The 18,796-nt window shown below is 48.5% G+C and overlaps 1 protein-coding gene across 2 annotated transcripts in view; it reads left to right on the top strand.

Moving 5' to 3' along the window:
- Positions 1-18,796, top strand: part of LOC139273323 (ribosome-binding protein 1-like) — a 185,316-nt gene that overhangs the window by 24,995 nt on the left and 141,525 nt on the right. For both annotated transcript variants that reach the window (XM_070890104.1, XM_070890103.1), the window contains exon 2: positions 4,917-5,640. In XM_070890104.1, coding sequence (XP_070746205.1) covers positions 4,947-5,640 — 694 coding nt within the window. In that variant the 5' untranslated portion in view covers positions 4,917-4,946. The remainder of the gene's footprint in view (positions 1-4,916; positions 5,641-18,796) is intronic.

Genomic DNA, 18,796 nt, shown 5'->3' with positions numbered 1-18,796 from the left:
TGCGTGTGTGCGAGAGGGGGCTGGTTTGGCCGGTATAATTGGGGATTTAGTCAGCTTAATGGAGCTGTCTAGCCGGCCTCCGGTGAGTTATTAATGATGGATTTCCTAATACGTCTAGGGCATGCATTGCCAGGGAGTCCGAGTGGTTCCAAATGGGCAAAACAGCTTAAAGAAACTGTTACAAATATTTAGAGGAGAGAGCGAGAGTGCTCCTATTCCTCGCTCAGGTTGGCCTGACGTGTATCAAAGTGACTACAGCAGCAACTTTCCAGCTACCAGCTCTGGTCAGGAACTAGTTCAAAGGGGGTGTTGTCCTGTTGCAAGCTGACCTGGTTTCCACGGCAACGCATGGTACAAGTGCAAAGTAAACAGGCCCCCGATTCTCTTTGGAGGATGATCGGGATTGGTCATTATGTTTACCTGGAAATTCAACACTCTCCCCAACACCAGCCAGAGAGACGAAAGAATGAAAAAGCACCACTGGACTCTGGATGAAGTAAAACCTGTTTTGACAATAACACAATTAAAGGAGCAGTGTATCTTAATTGGTGGCTGCAATTGTGCCACCAATTCTAATGGGCTCAATAAAAGTCTGAATTGGCCAGAGCCAAGTATCGCAGCGAGCTGACATGAATATGCCTTCACCTCTGGGGCATAGGTGTGGGCCCATCCCAGAATGATGTGACACCAATGGGTCCCCTCTGTTAGCCGGCTGTACATTTTATGTAATGTGTGTTTGAATATCCGCAACGCTGTTCCGAGGCACAGCCCACAATCCAACACATTAGCTTATCAATTGTGGTCTCACTAACTGCATTTCTGAGAAACAACTTGTATTTCGGGTAGCCGGGACATGGGACTTCAGTTAAGCAGAGAGACTGGAGAAGATGAGATTGTTCTCCTCAGAGCAGAGAAGGGAGGAAACCATTTCCAGTGACAGGAGAGTCGGGAACCAGAGGACCCAGGTTTACAGTAATTGGCAAAAGAATTAGAGGAGGGGGTGGGGAGGAGAATTTAGTTTCTGCAGTGAGTTATGATCTGGAACTCGCTGCCTGAAAGTGTGGTGGACGCAAATTCAGTAGTAACTCTCAAAAAGGAATTGGATAAATAGTTGAAGGGGGAAAATTTGCAGGGCAATGGGGACGGAGCGCAGAGCTCTTCCAAAGAAGCTGTGATTTTTATGTAGCACCACATTACAGCCTCACGGTGACTTGGGGACATTTCATGTTGTGTTGTCTGAACTGACACACTCGTGTGGTCCACTTTATCCTTTAAGTGTAAAGATACCAATACTGATACTGAAATGACAATTGTAAAGTTGCCGGCACTAGATTAACCCATTCTGCTGTTGAAACGGTAACATTCTGCAACTGTTACCCAGGGAATCGAGGGACGTGGCGTTGAGGTCGATGATCAGCCCGTGATCTTTACTGAATGTCGGAGCAGGCTCGAGGGGCCAAATGGCCTACTCCTGCTCATGTTCCTCATGTTTTTATTCAGGAGAATGTATTTTCTTTTGGGGTTAAAACGATCTAATTAAGGAATTGGCCTTTGCCGTTGCATTCCGTCGGCCAATGTCTTTATTTTGGAGAGTGGAACGTCAGGCCGTGGCTGGTTACATGGCGGGATCGATTGGAGAGGGAAAGAAGGGGAGTAAAAGTCCCAGCTTTTGCAATCTGGGAGCAGTGCAAGTGTAAGGCACCAGGTATACTCGCACACCGTAACTTAACCATTGCAACCCCTACCCTGCGTGCTCCGCATTGGGTCTGCTCAGGAGCCCAAACTTTTGTCTGAAGGAATGAGCATCGTTGTTTTTAATTTTTCCCTTTCTTTCAAACTGACAAGGGAGGGGGCGAAAGTCAATCAGTCGTCAAAAACACAACACGTCAGAGTATGGAAGCATTGGCCCCAAGCCCCCGCCCCGCACAAACCTTGACTTCTCTCCTGTGTGCTCCAGCCGCTAGCTCGCTTTGTTCTCTTTCGCAAGAGCTGACCTCTTTATAAATAGTCTCCTTATTCTCATTCTCTCTCTCTCTCTCTCTCTCTCTCTCTCTCTCTCCTTTTTCTCTCTCTTTCTCTCTCAAGTGAATTTTTTGCAGTTCTGAATCAGCAGAGTTTTCGGAGCGCCTGCCTTCTGGTATTTCTTTATTGAAAGCACCAAGAGCTTAAAATTCCGAACTCTCGCACCCAGGTCCGGGAGGCTTGGCTCGGCACAGAACCAGCCAGAATAAATAGTGACTTTTCTGCAGTGGGGGTGGAAAGAGCTGGCAAATGTTGTCGGCACGTAGAGGTTTTGGATTAGTATTTTGGAGAGTATGGATTGTGAGCTTTTCCCCACACAGGATGAGATTCTCTCCCATTTATAAAGTCCATTCCCTCCACACATCACCACAATGCTCATCAAAGCCTCTGATTGTCAGTGTTTCAATTTACAAGTCGTGCCTTAATCTCAGCAATTGGAGCAAACCTTGTCGCGTGTTTCTGCTACAATTATGAAGCGGTTTGACAGCTCGGCCCCTGGAGGGGAGGGGGAAGCTCGGCCCCCGGAGGGGAGGGGAGGGGGCAGCTCGGGAGGGGAGGGGGCAGCTCGGCCCCTGGAGGGGAGGGGAGAGGGCAGCTCAGCCCCTGGAGGGGAGGGGAGGGGAGAGGGCAGCTCAGCCCCTGGAGGGGAGGGGAGGGGAGAGGGCAGCTCAGCCCCTGGAGGGGAGGGGGCAGCTCAGCCCCTGGAGGGGAGGGGAGGGGGCAGCTCGGCCCCTGGAGGGGAGGGGAGGGGGCAGCTCGGCCCCTGGAGGGGAGGGGAGGCGAGGCGAGGGGGCAGCTCGGCCCCTGGAGGGGAGGGGGCAGCTCGGCCCCTGGAGTGGAGGGGAGGGGAGGGGGCATCTCGGCCAGGGGAGGGGAGGGGGCAGCTCGGCCCCTGGAGGGGAGGGGAGAGGGGGCAGCTCGGCCCCTGGAGGAGAGGGGAGAGGGGGCAGCTCGGCCCCTGGAGGGGAGGGGAGAGGGGGCAGCTCGGCCCCTGGAGGGGAGGGGGCAGCTCGGCCCCTGGAGGGGAGGGGAGGGGGCAGCTCGGCCCCTGGAGGGGAGGGGAGGGGGCAGCTCGGCCAGTGGAGGGGAGGGAAGGGGGAAGCTCGGCCCCTGGAGGGGAGGGGAGGGGGCAGCTCTGCCCCTAGAGGGGAGGGGTCAGCTTGGCCCTGCATGGCTTCGGAGTCTGTTCTTGGCCACCCGCCTGATTTACACTCCAGTTTCTGCATTGGTGCAAGGTAGTTTTGGCTCTGCACTGTTGATGGGTATGTGTTGCGGGGTATATACGCTCATTTAGAAACCATTCTAACCAGGAGATTTTAGCAGATTCTGCAATCTTCTTCAGAATCATTTCATTAAAAATAAAAGATTTGCATGTATATAGCGCCTTTCATCATGTCCAAGCACTTTACAGCCAATGAAATACTTTTGGAGTGTAGTTACTTGTATTCTAGGAAACACGGCAGCCAATGTGCGCACAGCAAGCTCCCACAACCAGCAATACGACGAATGAACAGATAATCTGATTTAGTGATGTTGATTGAGGGATAAACATTGGCCAGGACATCAGGAGAACCAAATAGTGCCAAGGGATCCTTTACATCCACCTGAGAGGAACAGACGAGGCCTCGATGTAACTTCTCATCCGAAAGACGACACCTCCAACAGTGCAGCACAGCATTGAGGCGTCAGCCTAAACTTTGCGCACAATTCTCTGGAGTGGGACCCGTGGCCTTCTGGTTCAGAGGAGAAAGTGCTGCACATTATTTTTACCAATTTATTTCCCCCACCCCCCATTGTAGTTCCTTGTCCTTCCTCCCAATTACTCCTTCCTCTCTTCTCGCGCTCCCTCCGGATTAGCCCCCCCCCCCCCCAACTTGGTGTCTGTCTTGGCTTATGGATGGTTTTCGAGCAACCGGTGTGCTGGAGTAGTGTGTGGTGGAGATTCCTCTGGACAGTTCCTGCTCTCTCTAATCAAGCTGCCTGAGGCTGAGCTGGATTCTGTGTCAACTGAGATCTTCTGATGTGCCGAGCTTGGTTCGGTGGGTAGCACACTCGCCTCTGAGTCAGAAAGTCGTGGGTTTAACACTCAATCAACACCCAAGATAAATTACATAGTCATTTATTTCATTGCTGTTTGTGCGAGCTTGCTGTGTGAAAATTAGCTACCGCGATTCCTACATTACAACAGTGACTACACTTCAAAAAGTGCTCAATTGGCTCTAACGCGCTTTGGAATGCCCTGAGGTCGTGACAGGTGCTATATAAATGTAAGTCGATTTCTTCTACGTTTACCCTACGTAAACTAGAGATGATCCAAAACTCGGCAGCCCGTGTCCTAATTCGCACCGACTCCCGCTCACCCATCACCCCTGTGCTCGTTGACTTACATTGGCTCCCGGTTAAGAAACGCTTCGATTTCGAAATTCTCATCCTTATTTTCAAATCCCTCCGTGGCCTTGCCCCTCCCAAGCTCTGTAATCTTCTCCAGCCCCACAAACCCCCAGGATGTCTGCGCTCCTCTAATTCTGCCCTCCTGAGCATCCCTGATTATAATGGTGGCCGTGCCTTCTGTTGCCTAGGCCCCAAGCTCTGGAACTCCCTGCCTAAACTCACCTCTCTACCCCGCTTTTCTCTTTTGAAGGCACTCCTTAAAACCTACCTCTTTGACCAAGCCTTTGGTCACCTGCGCTAATTTCTACTTGTGCGGCTCGGTGTCAAATTTTTAAAAATCTCTTAATACTCCTGTGAAGCTCCTTGGGACATTTCACTACGGTAACGGTGCCATATAAATACAAGTTGTTGTTCTTTCTTTTGGAAATAAATGTTCTCATTTAATCGTTCTTCACCTTACCAGATTGGCCTTGCTAAAATTAAGTTTACATTTTGTATTGCAGGTTTGATAGAGAGAGAATCTTTAACCAAACATGGATATCTACGATCCCCAAACCTTGGGCTTCATGGTGTTTGGAGGCTTCATGGTCATCTCGGCCATTGGAATCTTCTTGGTCTCCACCTTCTCCATGAAGGAAACTTCCTACGAAGAAGCCCTGGCAAAGCAGAAGAAAGAGCAGGAAAAGGCTCAGCAGGTCAAATCGGAGAAGAAGAAGAAAGAGAAATCCGTGGAGAAGAAAGGAAAACCAAAGAAAAGGGAAGAGAAGCCCAACGGGAGAATTCCGGAAACCGAGCTGGTGCAGGATGTCTCTGAGCCAGAGGTCGAAGTTGAACCCATGGTCGTGCCAACCATTGAGCCTCTGGTTATGGCTGTTACGTCCCCTCCTCCTCCAGAGTCTTCTCCCCCAGCATCCAAAGAAAAGAGGAGGAAGGAGAGGAAGGTTGCCAAAGTTGAGCCTGCTCCTGGTCCTGTTTCAGCCCACGCTGCAACCAGCGGTTCCTCCAAACAAGCTCCTGCCCCGACACTGGCACCCATGCTGGAGGTGGTCACTAGGGAAGTGCCCGTGATGGCTGTCCCCCCAGTCGGTGCCCAGCAGACTGCCCCCGTCGCTGCTACCCTTCCCACTGTGGGTGCCAAAAAGATTGACGTAACTGCCAACCAAGATGAACCAAAGCAAGACGCCCCAACTAAGAAGAAGGTAGCACCCAAGAAAAAGTCCGAGCCAAGTAAGTACTTTTAGAGCCTTTGAGCTTTTTGTTTCCTGGCTGTCTAATTCTTTCACCATTCCCAAATGGTCAGAATGGCTGGCATTACCTCCGACACATCACCTTTGTGCTAAATGTGTCTGGAAATGTGTTGATCTTGCCCTTCCCCCCCCCCAGGTAAAGAAAGGAAAGAACTTGGATTTATATAATTCCTTTCATAGAACGTCACAAATCATTTCAGAGCCAATGAAGTACTTTTGGAGTGTAGCCACTGTTGTAATGTGGGAAATGCGACGGACAATTTGCGCACAGCAAGCTCCCACAAACAACAATGTGATAAGAGCAGATAATCTGTTTTTAGTGATGTTGATTGAGGGGTAAATATTGGCCAGGACACTGGGGAGAACTCCTGCTCTTCTTCAAAATAGCGCCATGGAATCTTTTACGTCTACCTCTTTGGCATCTCGACAGAAAGATGGCGTCTCCAACAGTGCAGCACTCCCTCAGCACTGCACTGGAGTGTCAGCCTAGATGTTGTGCTCAAGTCCCTGGAGTGCGACTTGACACCACGACTTTCTGACTCTGAGATGAGATGCTACCCACTGAGTCACAACTGACACTGTATTGGCCTCTTGCAGCAGAACAAAAGTAATCGTCCTACCCATCAGGAGTCGCATACTCTTTCCCCACCCAGATTTAATTAACATTTTTAATATACTGGTGGGTGAGTCCACTCTTACTGTGTAAATTTGGTTTACATTGATTAGAACTTTATTTTCTTTAATAAACTTTAGCATTTTTACAAATTTCTGCTGACTTAATTTTAAGAACTTGTTTTGACTAACATAACTTCACTGGAAAACATATTCAAAGCCCAGCATATCATGTAAACTAATACCTCGTGAAATTAATTTTTGAACGTCTTGAGGACCCTTGTAAGTAACCGTAACAATCTGCTTATTTTGACGTCTAATAATGGAACACAGCGTTGGCAATCAAACTAACTTTCACTGAAGCACTTCTTTCAAAATTAAAAAGGTAATCAACTTCCTTCCTTTCCTTCCCTTCCTCCCTCTTTCTATCTCTCTAGCTCGCTCGCTCTCTCACTCACTCGCTTTTTTCTCTTTCTCGCTTTTTTCTTTCGCGCGCTCTCGCTTTTTTTCTCCTCTCTCGCGCGCTCTCTTGCTCTCGCTCACGCGCTCGCGCTCTCGCTCGCTCTCCCTCTCGCTCGTGCGCTCTCTTTCTCTTTCTCGCGCGTGTGCGCTCGCTCGCGCGCGTTCTCTCTTTCTCTTGCGCGTGTGCGCTCGCTCTCGCGCGCTTTCTCTTTCTCGCGCGTGTGCACGCGTTCTCTCTCTTGCGCGTGTGCGCTCGCGCGCGCATGTTCTCTCTTTCTCGCGCGTGTGCGCTCGCTCTCTCGCTCGCGCGGCATTCTCTCTCCTCTCGTGCGCGCGTTCTCTCTCTCTCCTCTCTCTCTCTCTCTCTCTCTCTCTCCTCTCTCTCTCTCTCTCTCTCTCTCTCTCCCCCCTCGCATGTGCTCTCGTGCTTTTTTCTCTTTCGTGCTCTCTCTTGCCTTTCCTTTTTCTCTTTTTCTCTCACTCTCGTGCGCTCTTTTTTTTTCTCTTTTTCTCGCTCGCTCGCGCTCTCTTTCGAATTGTCAGCTGTGGCTCAGTGGGCAGCACTGTCGCCTCCAAATCAGAAGGTTGTGTTCAAGTCCCACTCCAGAAACTTGAGCACAAAATCTAGACTGCAGTACTGAGGGAGTGCTGCACTGTTGGAGGTGCCGTCTTTTGGCTGTGACGTTAAATCGACCCCCCGTTTGCCATCTTGTGTGCATAAAAGATCCCATGGCACTATTTTGTTGAATAGCAGGGGAATTCTCACCAGTGCCCCTCAACCAACATCATTTAAAAATAGATTATCTGGACATTATCACACTGCTGTTTGTGGGAGGTTGCTGTGCGCAAATTGTCTGCTGCATTTCCTACATTACAACAGTGACTACATTCCAAGAGTACTTCATTGGCTGTAAAGAGCTTTGTGATTTAAGGTCAGGAAAGGCTCTATATAAATGCAAGTTTTTCTTTTTTGGCATCAAAAAGTTCATACAACGGCGCCACAAGGTCAGGGTTAGGTGAAGGAAGCCCTTGCTAGATAGTTCTGAGTTGTGGTTTGGAAATTAAATTGACTCTCTTCCCATTAGTCCCACACCAAATGAGAAACTAAAAATACCCTGCAGTGTTTTAAAAGTGATTTGGTAATTAGACCCATAATATAGGTTCAGTCTAAAATCCTCAAAAATGTTCACGTAGCAAATTAATTAGTTTTATATGGTGTAACATTAGTTCATTACCTGAATAGTGATTTTCTGTCATTTTATATAGGCTGTGATATTTTATGAATAGTTTTTGGCAGTGGTAAAACCTGATTTGAATTTCAAGCTGATTTTTTAAAAACTTCCTTTACCCAGACTGAAACGGAGCCTTTTTCTATATTTTTATTAGCTGCTAGCTAATTATCCATTAATTTTGAGCCTAAAAAAACCTCATGTCTGAGCTTTGATCAAATGTCTTCTGAAAATCCAAATCCCATTTGATATGTCACCTGTCACAATTTGGTTACCTCCTGAATTGCGGTGGGTTCAGGATTGAGGAGGTATGCAGGGGGAGTGGGACTAACTGGACAGGCATGATGGGCCGAATGCTGCCTCCTGTGCTGTAAGATTCTATGTTGATGGCCCCTGTAATGTATTTGCTTCATGGGTTCTTTGCTTAAGAATGAATAGAAACACATTGCTATTAAGAACTAGTTGGTTTATTAGCAAAGGTTTATCAATCACACGACACATTACCAGTTCATCCACCAGGCTCAGAACCACCTGCCTCATCGTGGATCCCCTGAACCCAACTGGCTGGGGTTTTATTGAGTCTTGTGAACATCACGTGACTGGCTAAGCCACTCACAACTCAACAGCTCTACAAACCTGTGAGCATATATTATAGCCCCTTATAGACTCTGCTCTGTAGCTGCATTAGATGATGCTAACTTGTCTGTAATTCCCTGATTCATGCCCTTTTCCTATTTTGAGAATTTGGGATATCATTCCCTATTCTCCAGGCCTCCTGTACAGCCCCTTTATGCATTGAGTACCTAGAATTGTTAACCAGTTGTATCTCATTGGGTTGAAGTACCTTGGAGTCATTTAACTGTTTAGGTTTGCTCACGCTGTATGCACTGGTGACCTCAAACGCACGGGAGGGTGTTTTGTCAATTAGGGCTCCCACTGCAGAGCTGGAAAGGAACTTGCATTTATATAGTGCCTTTCACAGCCTCAGGAACTCCCAAAGCAGCACTTCACAAACAATGATGTACTTTTTTTGAAGTGTAGTAACTGTTGTATTGCAGGAAACATAGCAACCAACTTGCGCACAGCAAGCTCCCTCAAACAGCAACGTGACAATGACCTGATAATCTGTTTTCAGTGATGTTGGTTGAGGAATAAATATTGGCCAGGACACCACGGGAGAAGTCTCTTACTCTTATTTGAAATAGCGCCGGGGGATCTCTTGCGTCCTGAGATAGCAGACAGGGCCTCGATTTGAAGTCTCATTGGAAAGACAGCACCTCTTTCACAGAGCAACGCTCCCTCATTACCGCACTGGAGAGTCAGCCTGGATTATGTGCTCAAGGGGAAACAATGGATGGCAGGGGGAATATGCAAAGTAATTCCCAGAATCCTCTTGGGTGGCATGAATTGGTGTGTGGGTAATGTGTATCTTGCCACTCTAAAGTTGTTTATTGAAGTTCTACCATTTGTCCATCCAATGGAAATTAATAGTGCCTGCGCTAAATTACATATTTAATGTTAAACGGGATGCGTTTTCAACAACTTGCAATTTTGTAATGCTTTTAACAGTAAAAATGTGGTAAGGCACTTCACTGGAGCAGTATCAAACCGAGCCACATGTGGCAATATTAGGACAGGTTGGTCAAAAAGATAGGTTTTAAGGAGTGTCTTAAAGGGAGCGAGAGATAGAGAAACAGAGGGAATTCCAGAGCATGGGGCCTTGGCAGATGAAGGCACGGCCGCCAATGGTGAGGCGAAGGAAATCGGGGCTGCGCACGGTGCCAGAATTGGAGGAGCGCAGAGATCTTGGAGGTTTGTGGGGCTGGAGGAGGTTATAGAGACAGGGAGGGGCGAGGCCATGGAGGGATTTGAAGAGTTAATTTTAAAATCGAGGCGTTGCCGGACCCTGGTCAATGTAGGTCAGTGAGCTCAGCATCCCCGAACCAACATCACAAAATAGATGACCTGGTCATTGTCGCATTGCTGATGGTGGGAGCTTGCTGTGCACACACCGGCTGCTGCATTTCCCGCATTACAACAGTGACTACACTTCAAAAGTACTTCATTGGCTGTAGAGCACTTTGAGATATCCTGAGGTTGTGAAAGTCATTATAGAAAGGCAAGTTCATTGTGTTCTCTTTCCTCTCTTTTCTATAAAAACCCAAGCTTGCTGTCACTGAACCACAACTTCATGACTTGCCTCATCAACCCTGCTGCAATCCAGCAGCCTGGCTTTCTCAGATTTTCTTCTTTTTTAAAAAAAAAAGGATTTTTCTTCAATGAAAGCACATTTAAGTTGAGCTTTATAAGGGTTGAAAGGGAGCAGATGTTACTTTCATTTAAAGAAAAAGAACAGCTAATGTTAATCCTGTTGATGCCTGATCGTTTGGACAGTTAACAAACAATGTGTGTGAGTTAGTGCCGCCTACTCTCTCAGCCTTCTGTGTTGCGTCAAGTGCGTTCACGTTAACATGGTGCCACAGTGCTATAATCACTGAGCAGTAAAACCAAAACGACAGGCGCACATTACTTCAGCTAGCACGCTGCGGACTAGATTAGTTTCTAGATTGAAAGAGGGCCTTCAGTCAAATTGAACTGCCGTCCGGCAGTTAGATAGCTGGCAGCCCTGGAGACACCGGGTCAAAGGGTAAACGTCACAAGGGCCACTTTGTTTTTTGAAGTTATTCATTTGTGCTTAAGGAGTACATGTCAGGGGGGGGGGGAGTGTGCGTGGGCCGGGGGGGTCGAGATATGTGTGTAAATCCGCACCTGCCGTGCTGTTATCGTGAAGTGGACACCATTGCCTGGATGTTAAAAATTGAAGAGGACGGTAAAAAAACACAGAGGGATGTGATGGCACAAAGAAGCTCGGTTTTCCCTTGCATTGGAATTTTCTTCTGTAATTGTCTGTCTTTCCTTTGCACCGCTCCCCCCACATGCCAGTCCAATTGTCCTGTAGTTTCAGGGTGGAATTAGAGGGGAAGAGGGTGGGTGAACGCGATTGGAACTCTCTGCTCGCTGGGGATTAAAGGCTGACATGGACTGGATGGTCTGAATGTAACCTCTGTGTCTCTACTTAGGGGGTCGAGCTGCTTTTATATCCCTTCGGATGAGAGATGCTCTCTCAGGTGGACGTAAAAGATGCCATGACAATAATTCGAAGAGGAGCAGGGGAGTTATCCCCGGTGTCCTGGCCAATCTTTAATTCAGAATCAACATCACTAAAACAGATTATCTGGCCATTTGTATGGAAGCTTGCTGTGCGCAAATGGGCTGCCAGGTTTCCCACATTACAACAGTGACTACACTTCAAAAAGTACTTCATTGGCTGTAAGGCGCTTTGGGACGCCCTGAACATGTGAAAGGCGCTATATGAATGCAAGTTCGTTCTTTCGACATATCGATCTTTTAAGTCGGTTGGCAGGAGTGCCGTGTCGCGTGAGTTGTCTCTGATTGTTTACGCCGTTAACTGGTATTTGCGGGACAGTGGCAGGCTTGTTGGCCCAGGTGAGCCCAGGTTCCTGCACTCCCAATCTTTAACAGCAAACCAGTATAAATATGGCTCAGTGTCACATTTTGTTTGATCACCCCACTGTGAAGCGCCTTGGGACGTTTTACTCTGTTAAAGGCGCTATATAAATACAAGTTTTTTGGTTTACAGTTGCCCCCCCAATGTCAAAACCTTTGCTTCCGAGCGCTGTCGACGATTGGTGCAGCTCAGTAAGAGGGGATGCTGGGGAAAGTTGCTGTGTGTGTGGTAATGTGGCCGAAGCAGGTGGGGGTGAAGTTGGTCTTAGGCTTTAGCCAATCAGCAGCCCGTCTTGCACCGCTCCTGACCTCTTGTTCCCTCGACCTTTCCACAGTGTAACGCCGGCTGCAGGTTCCCTCTCCTTTGTTTCGTGCTGTCGCCCACAGCCAATTTCACCTCCCCCTCCCCGCCCGCTATGTTTGGGTTTGTGGGTGGAGATGGGGGGGGAGACGGGGGGTGGGGGGGAAACAATTTGTGGCTAAATTCCTCTCAATGGGTAAAACAGGATGCTTTATCTCTGATGGCCAATCTACTAATGAAATGGCTGGAATGTGTGGCTCTGAAATGTCCAGCATCTGCGCACGTAATTCTGTTGGCGAGCCTCGAATTATGGGGGGAAATAACTGACGCTGGCCCCCCCTCATCATTCAAGGAGGAATTTGATGCCACTTTTTGCCAGATGCTTTCATCTTGTCGCAGATTTAACATCTGACTCTCAGTGGGAGCAAAGGAAAGGTCGGGGAAAGACCTGACTCCCATTCAGGCCAACACGGTGGGCACTGTACTGGTCGGAGGTGCCATTGTGTAGCCCACCGGCTTGGGGTGCTGATTTCCTCCAATCGTACGGTGCCAGGATTGGAACCTAGGGCTAGACTTTCCACTTTGCTGGCTATCGCCCAACAAATGGGCGATGTTCCAGCGATGTTCGATATCTCGGCCTAACATCGGCCATTTTTTGGATCGCGATTTTCCACTCAGCGATAGGCCAGCGATGTGAAATGGGCAATGCAAAAGGTCAGCGATGTAACGTGGGCCCAGTGAATGGCCAGTGGTGTGTAGGCAAAAACTTCCCTAGCAACGGCCTTCTGCGCACGCAATTTTTTTTTTGGTCATCGGTTTTCCCGCGTTTCGGTGTGTGAGCACCTCACAATAAGCCCTATTTGCTCGCCTCGGGAGGATGACCTACAGAAATAAAGCTGTGTGGAGAAGACCCAAAGGCTGCGGCTTAATCTTTTACCCTCTGGGGTCAATCAGATCGTTGACGGATGAAAGGTCACAGATGAGCCCCCAGACGCCTCCTTTTGGTGACTGATAATCCTTTCGAGACTACTTGAAATGTTTGAACTACACGAGCGTGATTGCACCCTGTTCAAAGAAGGTTCCTCTCGATGCCACTTATGTGAGGGGTTGCAGGGCTGCTGTACGTAAATCTGGGGTTTACACAGATCGACTTCGAGAGGCCCTCATGGGTTTTGTTTGCTGACTTGGCACGAGGCCCCGAGGCTGTCTTGTGGAGCGAGCAGTGGCTGGAGGTGCAGGGTTGGTGGGTTGACGTCACCACTCTTGGCTGCCCTTTGTGTTTGCTTATGGATGTGTGTGCTGTCCCGTCACTCCAGAGGAAAGCTGTGAGCTTGTTTGAGTTTGGCAACATCTGGTCAGCAGATTTGCTGGCCGAGCACTGATGAAAGTTGATTAACCCTTTAACCGCTGCTTGTTGCTGTAACTGGAGGACCTGTGAAAGGCCACAGTGCTGGGAGTAACTTTCTAAAGGAATGGAAGACAACATTTGCATGAATACACTGCTTTTCACAACCTCTGGACATCCCGAAGCGCTTTACCACCAACGAAGTACATTTTGGAATGTAGTCACTCTTGTAATGTAGGAAATGCGGTAGCCAATTTGCGCACAGCAAGCTCCCACAAACAGCAATGTGACATATAGTCAGGTTGTCTGTTTTCTGAATGATGTTGGTTGAGGGATAAACATTGGCCAGGACACCAGGGAGCATGCCACCCCAGCTCTTCGACATAGTGCCGTCCACCTGAGAGGGCAGACGGGGCCTTGGTTTACCGTTCTTTCCGAAAGACGGCACCTCCGACAGTGCAGCACTCCCTCAGCACTGCACTGGAGTGTCTGCCTAGATTTACGTGCTCAAGTTCCTGGAGTGGGACTTGAACCCACAACCTTCTGACTCAGAGGCGAGGGTGCTACCCACTGAGCCACGGCTGACACCTTTGTGGGGGATGTTGAGGGTGGCTTCTCACTCCACAAGAAGCTGAGTTAGTAAACGTCTGGCGTGCTACCAAGACCTGGATGGTTGCAGGTGTAATGTATTTGCTTCATGGGTTCTTTGTTTAAGAATTCATAGGAACACATTGTTAATAAGCTAACTAGTTCTTAATAGCAAAGGTTTAACAATCACACTACACATTACCAGTTCATCCACCAGGCTCACATACCTCATTGTGGATCCCCTGAACCCAACTGGCTGGGGTTTTATTGAGTCTTGTGAACATTACATGACTGGCTAAGCCACTCACAATGCAACATCTTTACAACTACACAAACCTGTGAGCATACTCACAGATGCATACATTACAGCAAGTTCGGTCTCTGCTGTTACCACTCTGCTGGGAGTGGTGACATCATTGTAGTGACCGTTGGGTCCGAATGAACGCACCAATTGGTGGGTTGATAACGAGCCGCTTTTATTTTCTACACCCTGTTGAACATCCCTGTCAAAGATAACGAAGGGAGACAGGAGAAGTGCAATTGTGACAGTGCACTTACTCCCACCAGGGGGCCATCTAGTGTTCAGTTAATAATGTGCAAGTACCACACTAATCAGGCCCAACTCCAGCAAAGGTTTGCGCCTCTGATTGCAGTCCAGAGCCTCCTGCGGGGAGTTGCGGGCTCGGCCCTTGTGCAAGGTTGAGATCCAGCTCCTATCGCCTCGGCGTTCCCCGACTGTTGAATAACCTGCCAACATTCACTTTCCGGACTGACGCTTGAAGGGTGGCAACATGGATGAAGTATTGGAGAGTGGCAGCACCCTGAAACTGTACAACAACAGAAGCCAGATTCTCCATCGGAGGCAGCAAAAAAGATAAAGTGAGACATAAAGAGGGGCCTTGGAATGATGCTGTGCGATAATGGCAAGCAAATGTTTTGTGCATTCAACTGGATCCTTCTCCATGCTGTTTAAGTCTGGTGTTAATCTCAGTCCATTTTTAAAATATTTTAGATATTAATACAGTTTTATTTATGCTGGTGGATCTCCCCATGTTGTTTGGAGCTGCTAAACTGACTTGTACTTAAATGGAAAGACATTAACAGAAAATGCTGGAGACACTCAGCAGGTCAGACAGCATCTGTGGCGAGAGCAGACCATTAATGATTCAGATGTGGACCCTTTGTCAGAACTGGAGAATATCACCAATGGACAACATTTAAAAAGGAACAAAACAAAGGGGACAGGAGGAGAGACATTCGCGTACACGCACACTCATCTCGTGCTCTCGCTCGTGCACGTGCGCTCTCTCGCTCATGCTCTCTCTCTCTCTCTCTCTCGTGCTTGCTCTCTCCCGTGCTCGCTCGCTTGCTCTCTCTCCCGTGCTCGCTCGCTTGCTCTCTCTCCCTCGCTCGCTCTCTCTCGCACTTTACTGTAGGAATCACTGGATAATAAAACCTGGCTTATGGTTTTTTTTTCCCCTCCTCCTCATTACCCTAGGGACACAAACTAATTTATCGCACCTGAAGTTGTCCTGGTTGATATCAGCTAACTTAGCAATAACCAGCTATTGAAGCTGCAACCTTACAAACTTGCCGTTTTCCATTTTAATTAAATTCTACTGTGTAGTCGCTCGTAAAACTCTACAGTAAGCAGAATCACTGTGCTCCAGAGAAGAGAAACACTGAACATGCTCGGGGGCTGTGCACCTTTATTCAATTTTAAGAACAAAAACAAATATTTAGTTGGTTACTGTCGCAGGATTCAATGGGGGGGGGGGGATATGGAAAAAGTATTTCCTCTGGTGGGGAAATCTAGAACGAGGCAGGCAGAATCAGGAAGCACTTTTTCACACACTGGGTCGTGGAAATCTGGAACACTCTGCCCCAAAGGCTGTGGACGCTGCGGGTCAATTAGAGCTTTCCAGACTGGGATCGCTAGATTTCTGGTGGGTAAGGGTATCAAAAGAATTGAAACAAAGGTGTTTAATTGGAGTTCAGCTACAGATCATCCATGATCTAATTAATCTGGCAGACTCGACGGGCTGAATGGCCTCCTCCTGTTCCTAAAATAAGAATCGGAGGAGTTTCAAACCAGTATCCCTAATAAATGGCATCATCTCATATGGGACCCCCAAAATGCCATGGAATGGTAAGATGCAACTGGCAGTTCAGATCTCTAATGACAGGATTGTTTTGCGCACATTTTAGCACCGAGACGATTTTTGACATGACTGGCGTTTGACCGTGGTTGAAATTGAGTGATTAAAACGGGAACGTTTGGCTGAAGTCCTGTGCAGTGGGTCATTTGCCATCAGTGAGTGTTGAAAGGGCCCAAGATGCTGTGAGAGAATGCCTACTAGAAAGAAAGACTTGCATTTATATAGTGCCTTTCATGACCTCACGGGTGTCCTGAAGTGCTCTACAGCCAATGAAGTACTTTTTGAAGTGTAGTGACTGTTGTAATGCAGGAAATGCATCAACCAATTTGCGCACAGCAAGCTCCCACAAACAACAATGTGATAATGACCAGGTAATTTTTTTTTTTGTTATGTTGATTGAGGGATAAATATTGGACAGGACACCGGAGATAAATTCCTTGCTCTTCGAAATAATGCCATGGGATCTCTTGCCTCCACCTGAGAGAGCAGACAGGGTCTCGGTTTAACGTCTCATCTGAAAGACGGCACCTCCCGACAGTGCAGCACTCCCTCGGTACTGCACTGCAGTGTGTGCTCAGGTCCCTGACACCTTAATCAAAGCACTATTAACTGGCTCGCTGGTCTATAGTGTGAGAGGCAGATGTTTCTTTTTTGAAGTACTTTTCAAAAAAGTCTTCAGTTTATTACAGTGCTTTGCGTGCCCTCGCATACAGTGATTGTGAGGGCATTTTAAATCTTATTTTTTAAAACTGACAGACAAGGCAACTGAAGAATTGTGTTTCATCCCGGCGTGGCTGTGAGTTGAGACAGGCCTGTTACTGCAGGCCTCTTCCTGTTGCTTTTTGTTGGACAGCTGAAGTAGTTTTCCAATCTCTCGACGTGGCACGGTGCACCCTGGGACCTGCTGATAGGCTCTCGCTAGTCTGATGTGGTGGGAAGAGATATAGTCATCAATCCTGGTGTATCCGAAGCAGGACATTACATTCCTACATTACAACAGTGACTACACTTCATAAGTACCTCATTGGCCGTAAAGCGCTTTGGGACGTCCTGCGGTTGTGAAAGGCGCTGTATCAATGCACATATATAACTTGCACCTTTTCACTATAAATGTCTATTTCGGTGCGTGCACATCTGGAATCCTTACCAAAGCTCTTTGTGGGGCCAGCTGCCTGTCTGTGTGTGCTGGTGCGTTGGGTGTGCTTCATCAGATATATGGAAAATACCCACTGCTGTAAAATTAACTGTTTTAGCACAGATTGTAATCCCCTACCAGTCTACCGCTGGCAAATCCAGGCCATTGTGTTGTAGTTGATTGGTAGCCCATCCGCCACTTTCAACATCCACTCCTCCTTTTCCCCCCCCCCCACCACCACCGTGGCTGCAGTGTGCACCATCTACAGAATGCACTGCAGCAACTCGCCAAGGCTTCTTCGGCAGCACCTCCCAAACCCGTGACCTCGGCCACCTAGAAGGACAAGGGCAGCAGGCGCATAGGAAATCCCCCACCTGCAAGTCACACACCATCCTGACTTGGAAATATATCGTCGCTGGGTCAAAATCCTGGAACTCCCTCCCAACAGCACTGTGGGAGCACCTTCACCACACGGACTGCAACGGTTCAAGAAGGCGGCTCACCACCACCTTTAATGTCTATCTGAGTGAGCTCGGTTTAACGTCTTATCCTCAAAACGGTACCTTCGACAATGCAGCACTCGCTCAATACTGCACCGGAGTGTTAGCCTCGATGTTTGTGCTCGAGTCTCTGGAGTGGGACTTGAACCCACAACTTTCTGACTCTGAGACAAGAGTGCCGCCCACTGATCCACGGCTGACACCTTTACTTCACCTTTAAAGTACAACTTTGTTTTAATAACTGGTTTCTAAGACCCAAGCAGCTTTGTTTGGTATTGTAACGGGAAAGTAACTGAGTATGGTCGATTGTGAGGCTGTTGGTTCCACGGTTCTGTCCGTCCCATGGTGACCATTCCTTCTGTTGGCAAGTGCACAAGATGTGCTTGGACACCAACGCCCCTTCGGAACCACCTTCCCCTACACTACCCTCTGATCCCATCCCTTCTTTCAATCTCACCCCTGCTGTATTTTCACTATCCCCTCTGACCTTCCCCTCTGACCCCGAACGATCAGTCCTCAGCAAAGGCCTGAGCTTCATCCCCTTACGCCTCCACCTCAATGAATTTCGAGCTCGACACGATGCTGAGCTCTCTTTCCGTCACCTTCGCCTCCGTGCCCATTTCTTCGGCCAGGAGTCTTCCCCCTGCACAGCTGACCCATTCTCCCGTTTTCAGAATTCTCGCTCTACCTGGACCCCTCCCTCTGGCCTCTTACCCTCTCTAGATCTCTTCATTGTAAACTGCCGACAGGACATCGGTCGTCTCGATTTCTCTGCTCTCCTCTCTCATTCCAACCTACCTCCCTCTGAACTTGCAGCACTCCGCTCTCTCAGATCCAACCCCAATATTGTCATCAAACCCGCTGACAAGGGTGGTGCTGTTGTTTGGCGAACTGGCCTCTACCTTGCAGAGGCTGATCAGCAACTCTCTGACATCTCCTCCGACCTCCCCTGGACCATGACCCCACTACTGAACATCAAGCTTATTGTTTGCAAGACCGTCACTGACCTCATCTCCTCTGGAGATTTTCCCTCCACAGCCATCAGTTCCCCAACCCTGCACAGCCCGCTTCTACCTCCTTCCCAAGATGCACAAACAGGACTGCCCCGGTAGACCCATCGTTTCAGCCTGTTCTTGCCCCACAGAACTTATTTATTCCTATTTCGACTTTTTTTTCCCCCTTGTCCACTCTCTTCCCATCTACATCCACGACTCCTCCGATGCCCTCCGTCACTTTAACAGTTTCCAGTCTCCTGGCCCCAACCGTCTCCTTTTCAC

Source organism: Pristiophorus japonicus, chromosome 9 (genome assembly GCF_044704955.1).
Source record: "Pristiophorus japonicus isolate sPriJap1 chromosome 9, sPriJap1.hap1, whole genome shotgun sequence".
Taxonomy (NCBI): domain Eukaryota; kingdom Metazoa; phylum Chordata; class Chondrichthyes; family Pristiophoridae; genus Pristiophorus; species Pristiophorus japonicus.
The sequence above is the reverse complement of the archived record's forward strand: the minus strand, read 5'-3'. Positions and strand labels throughout refer to the sequence as shown.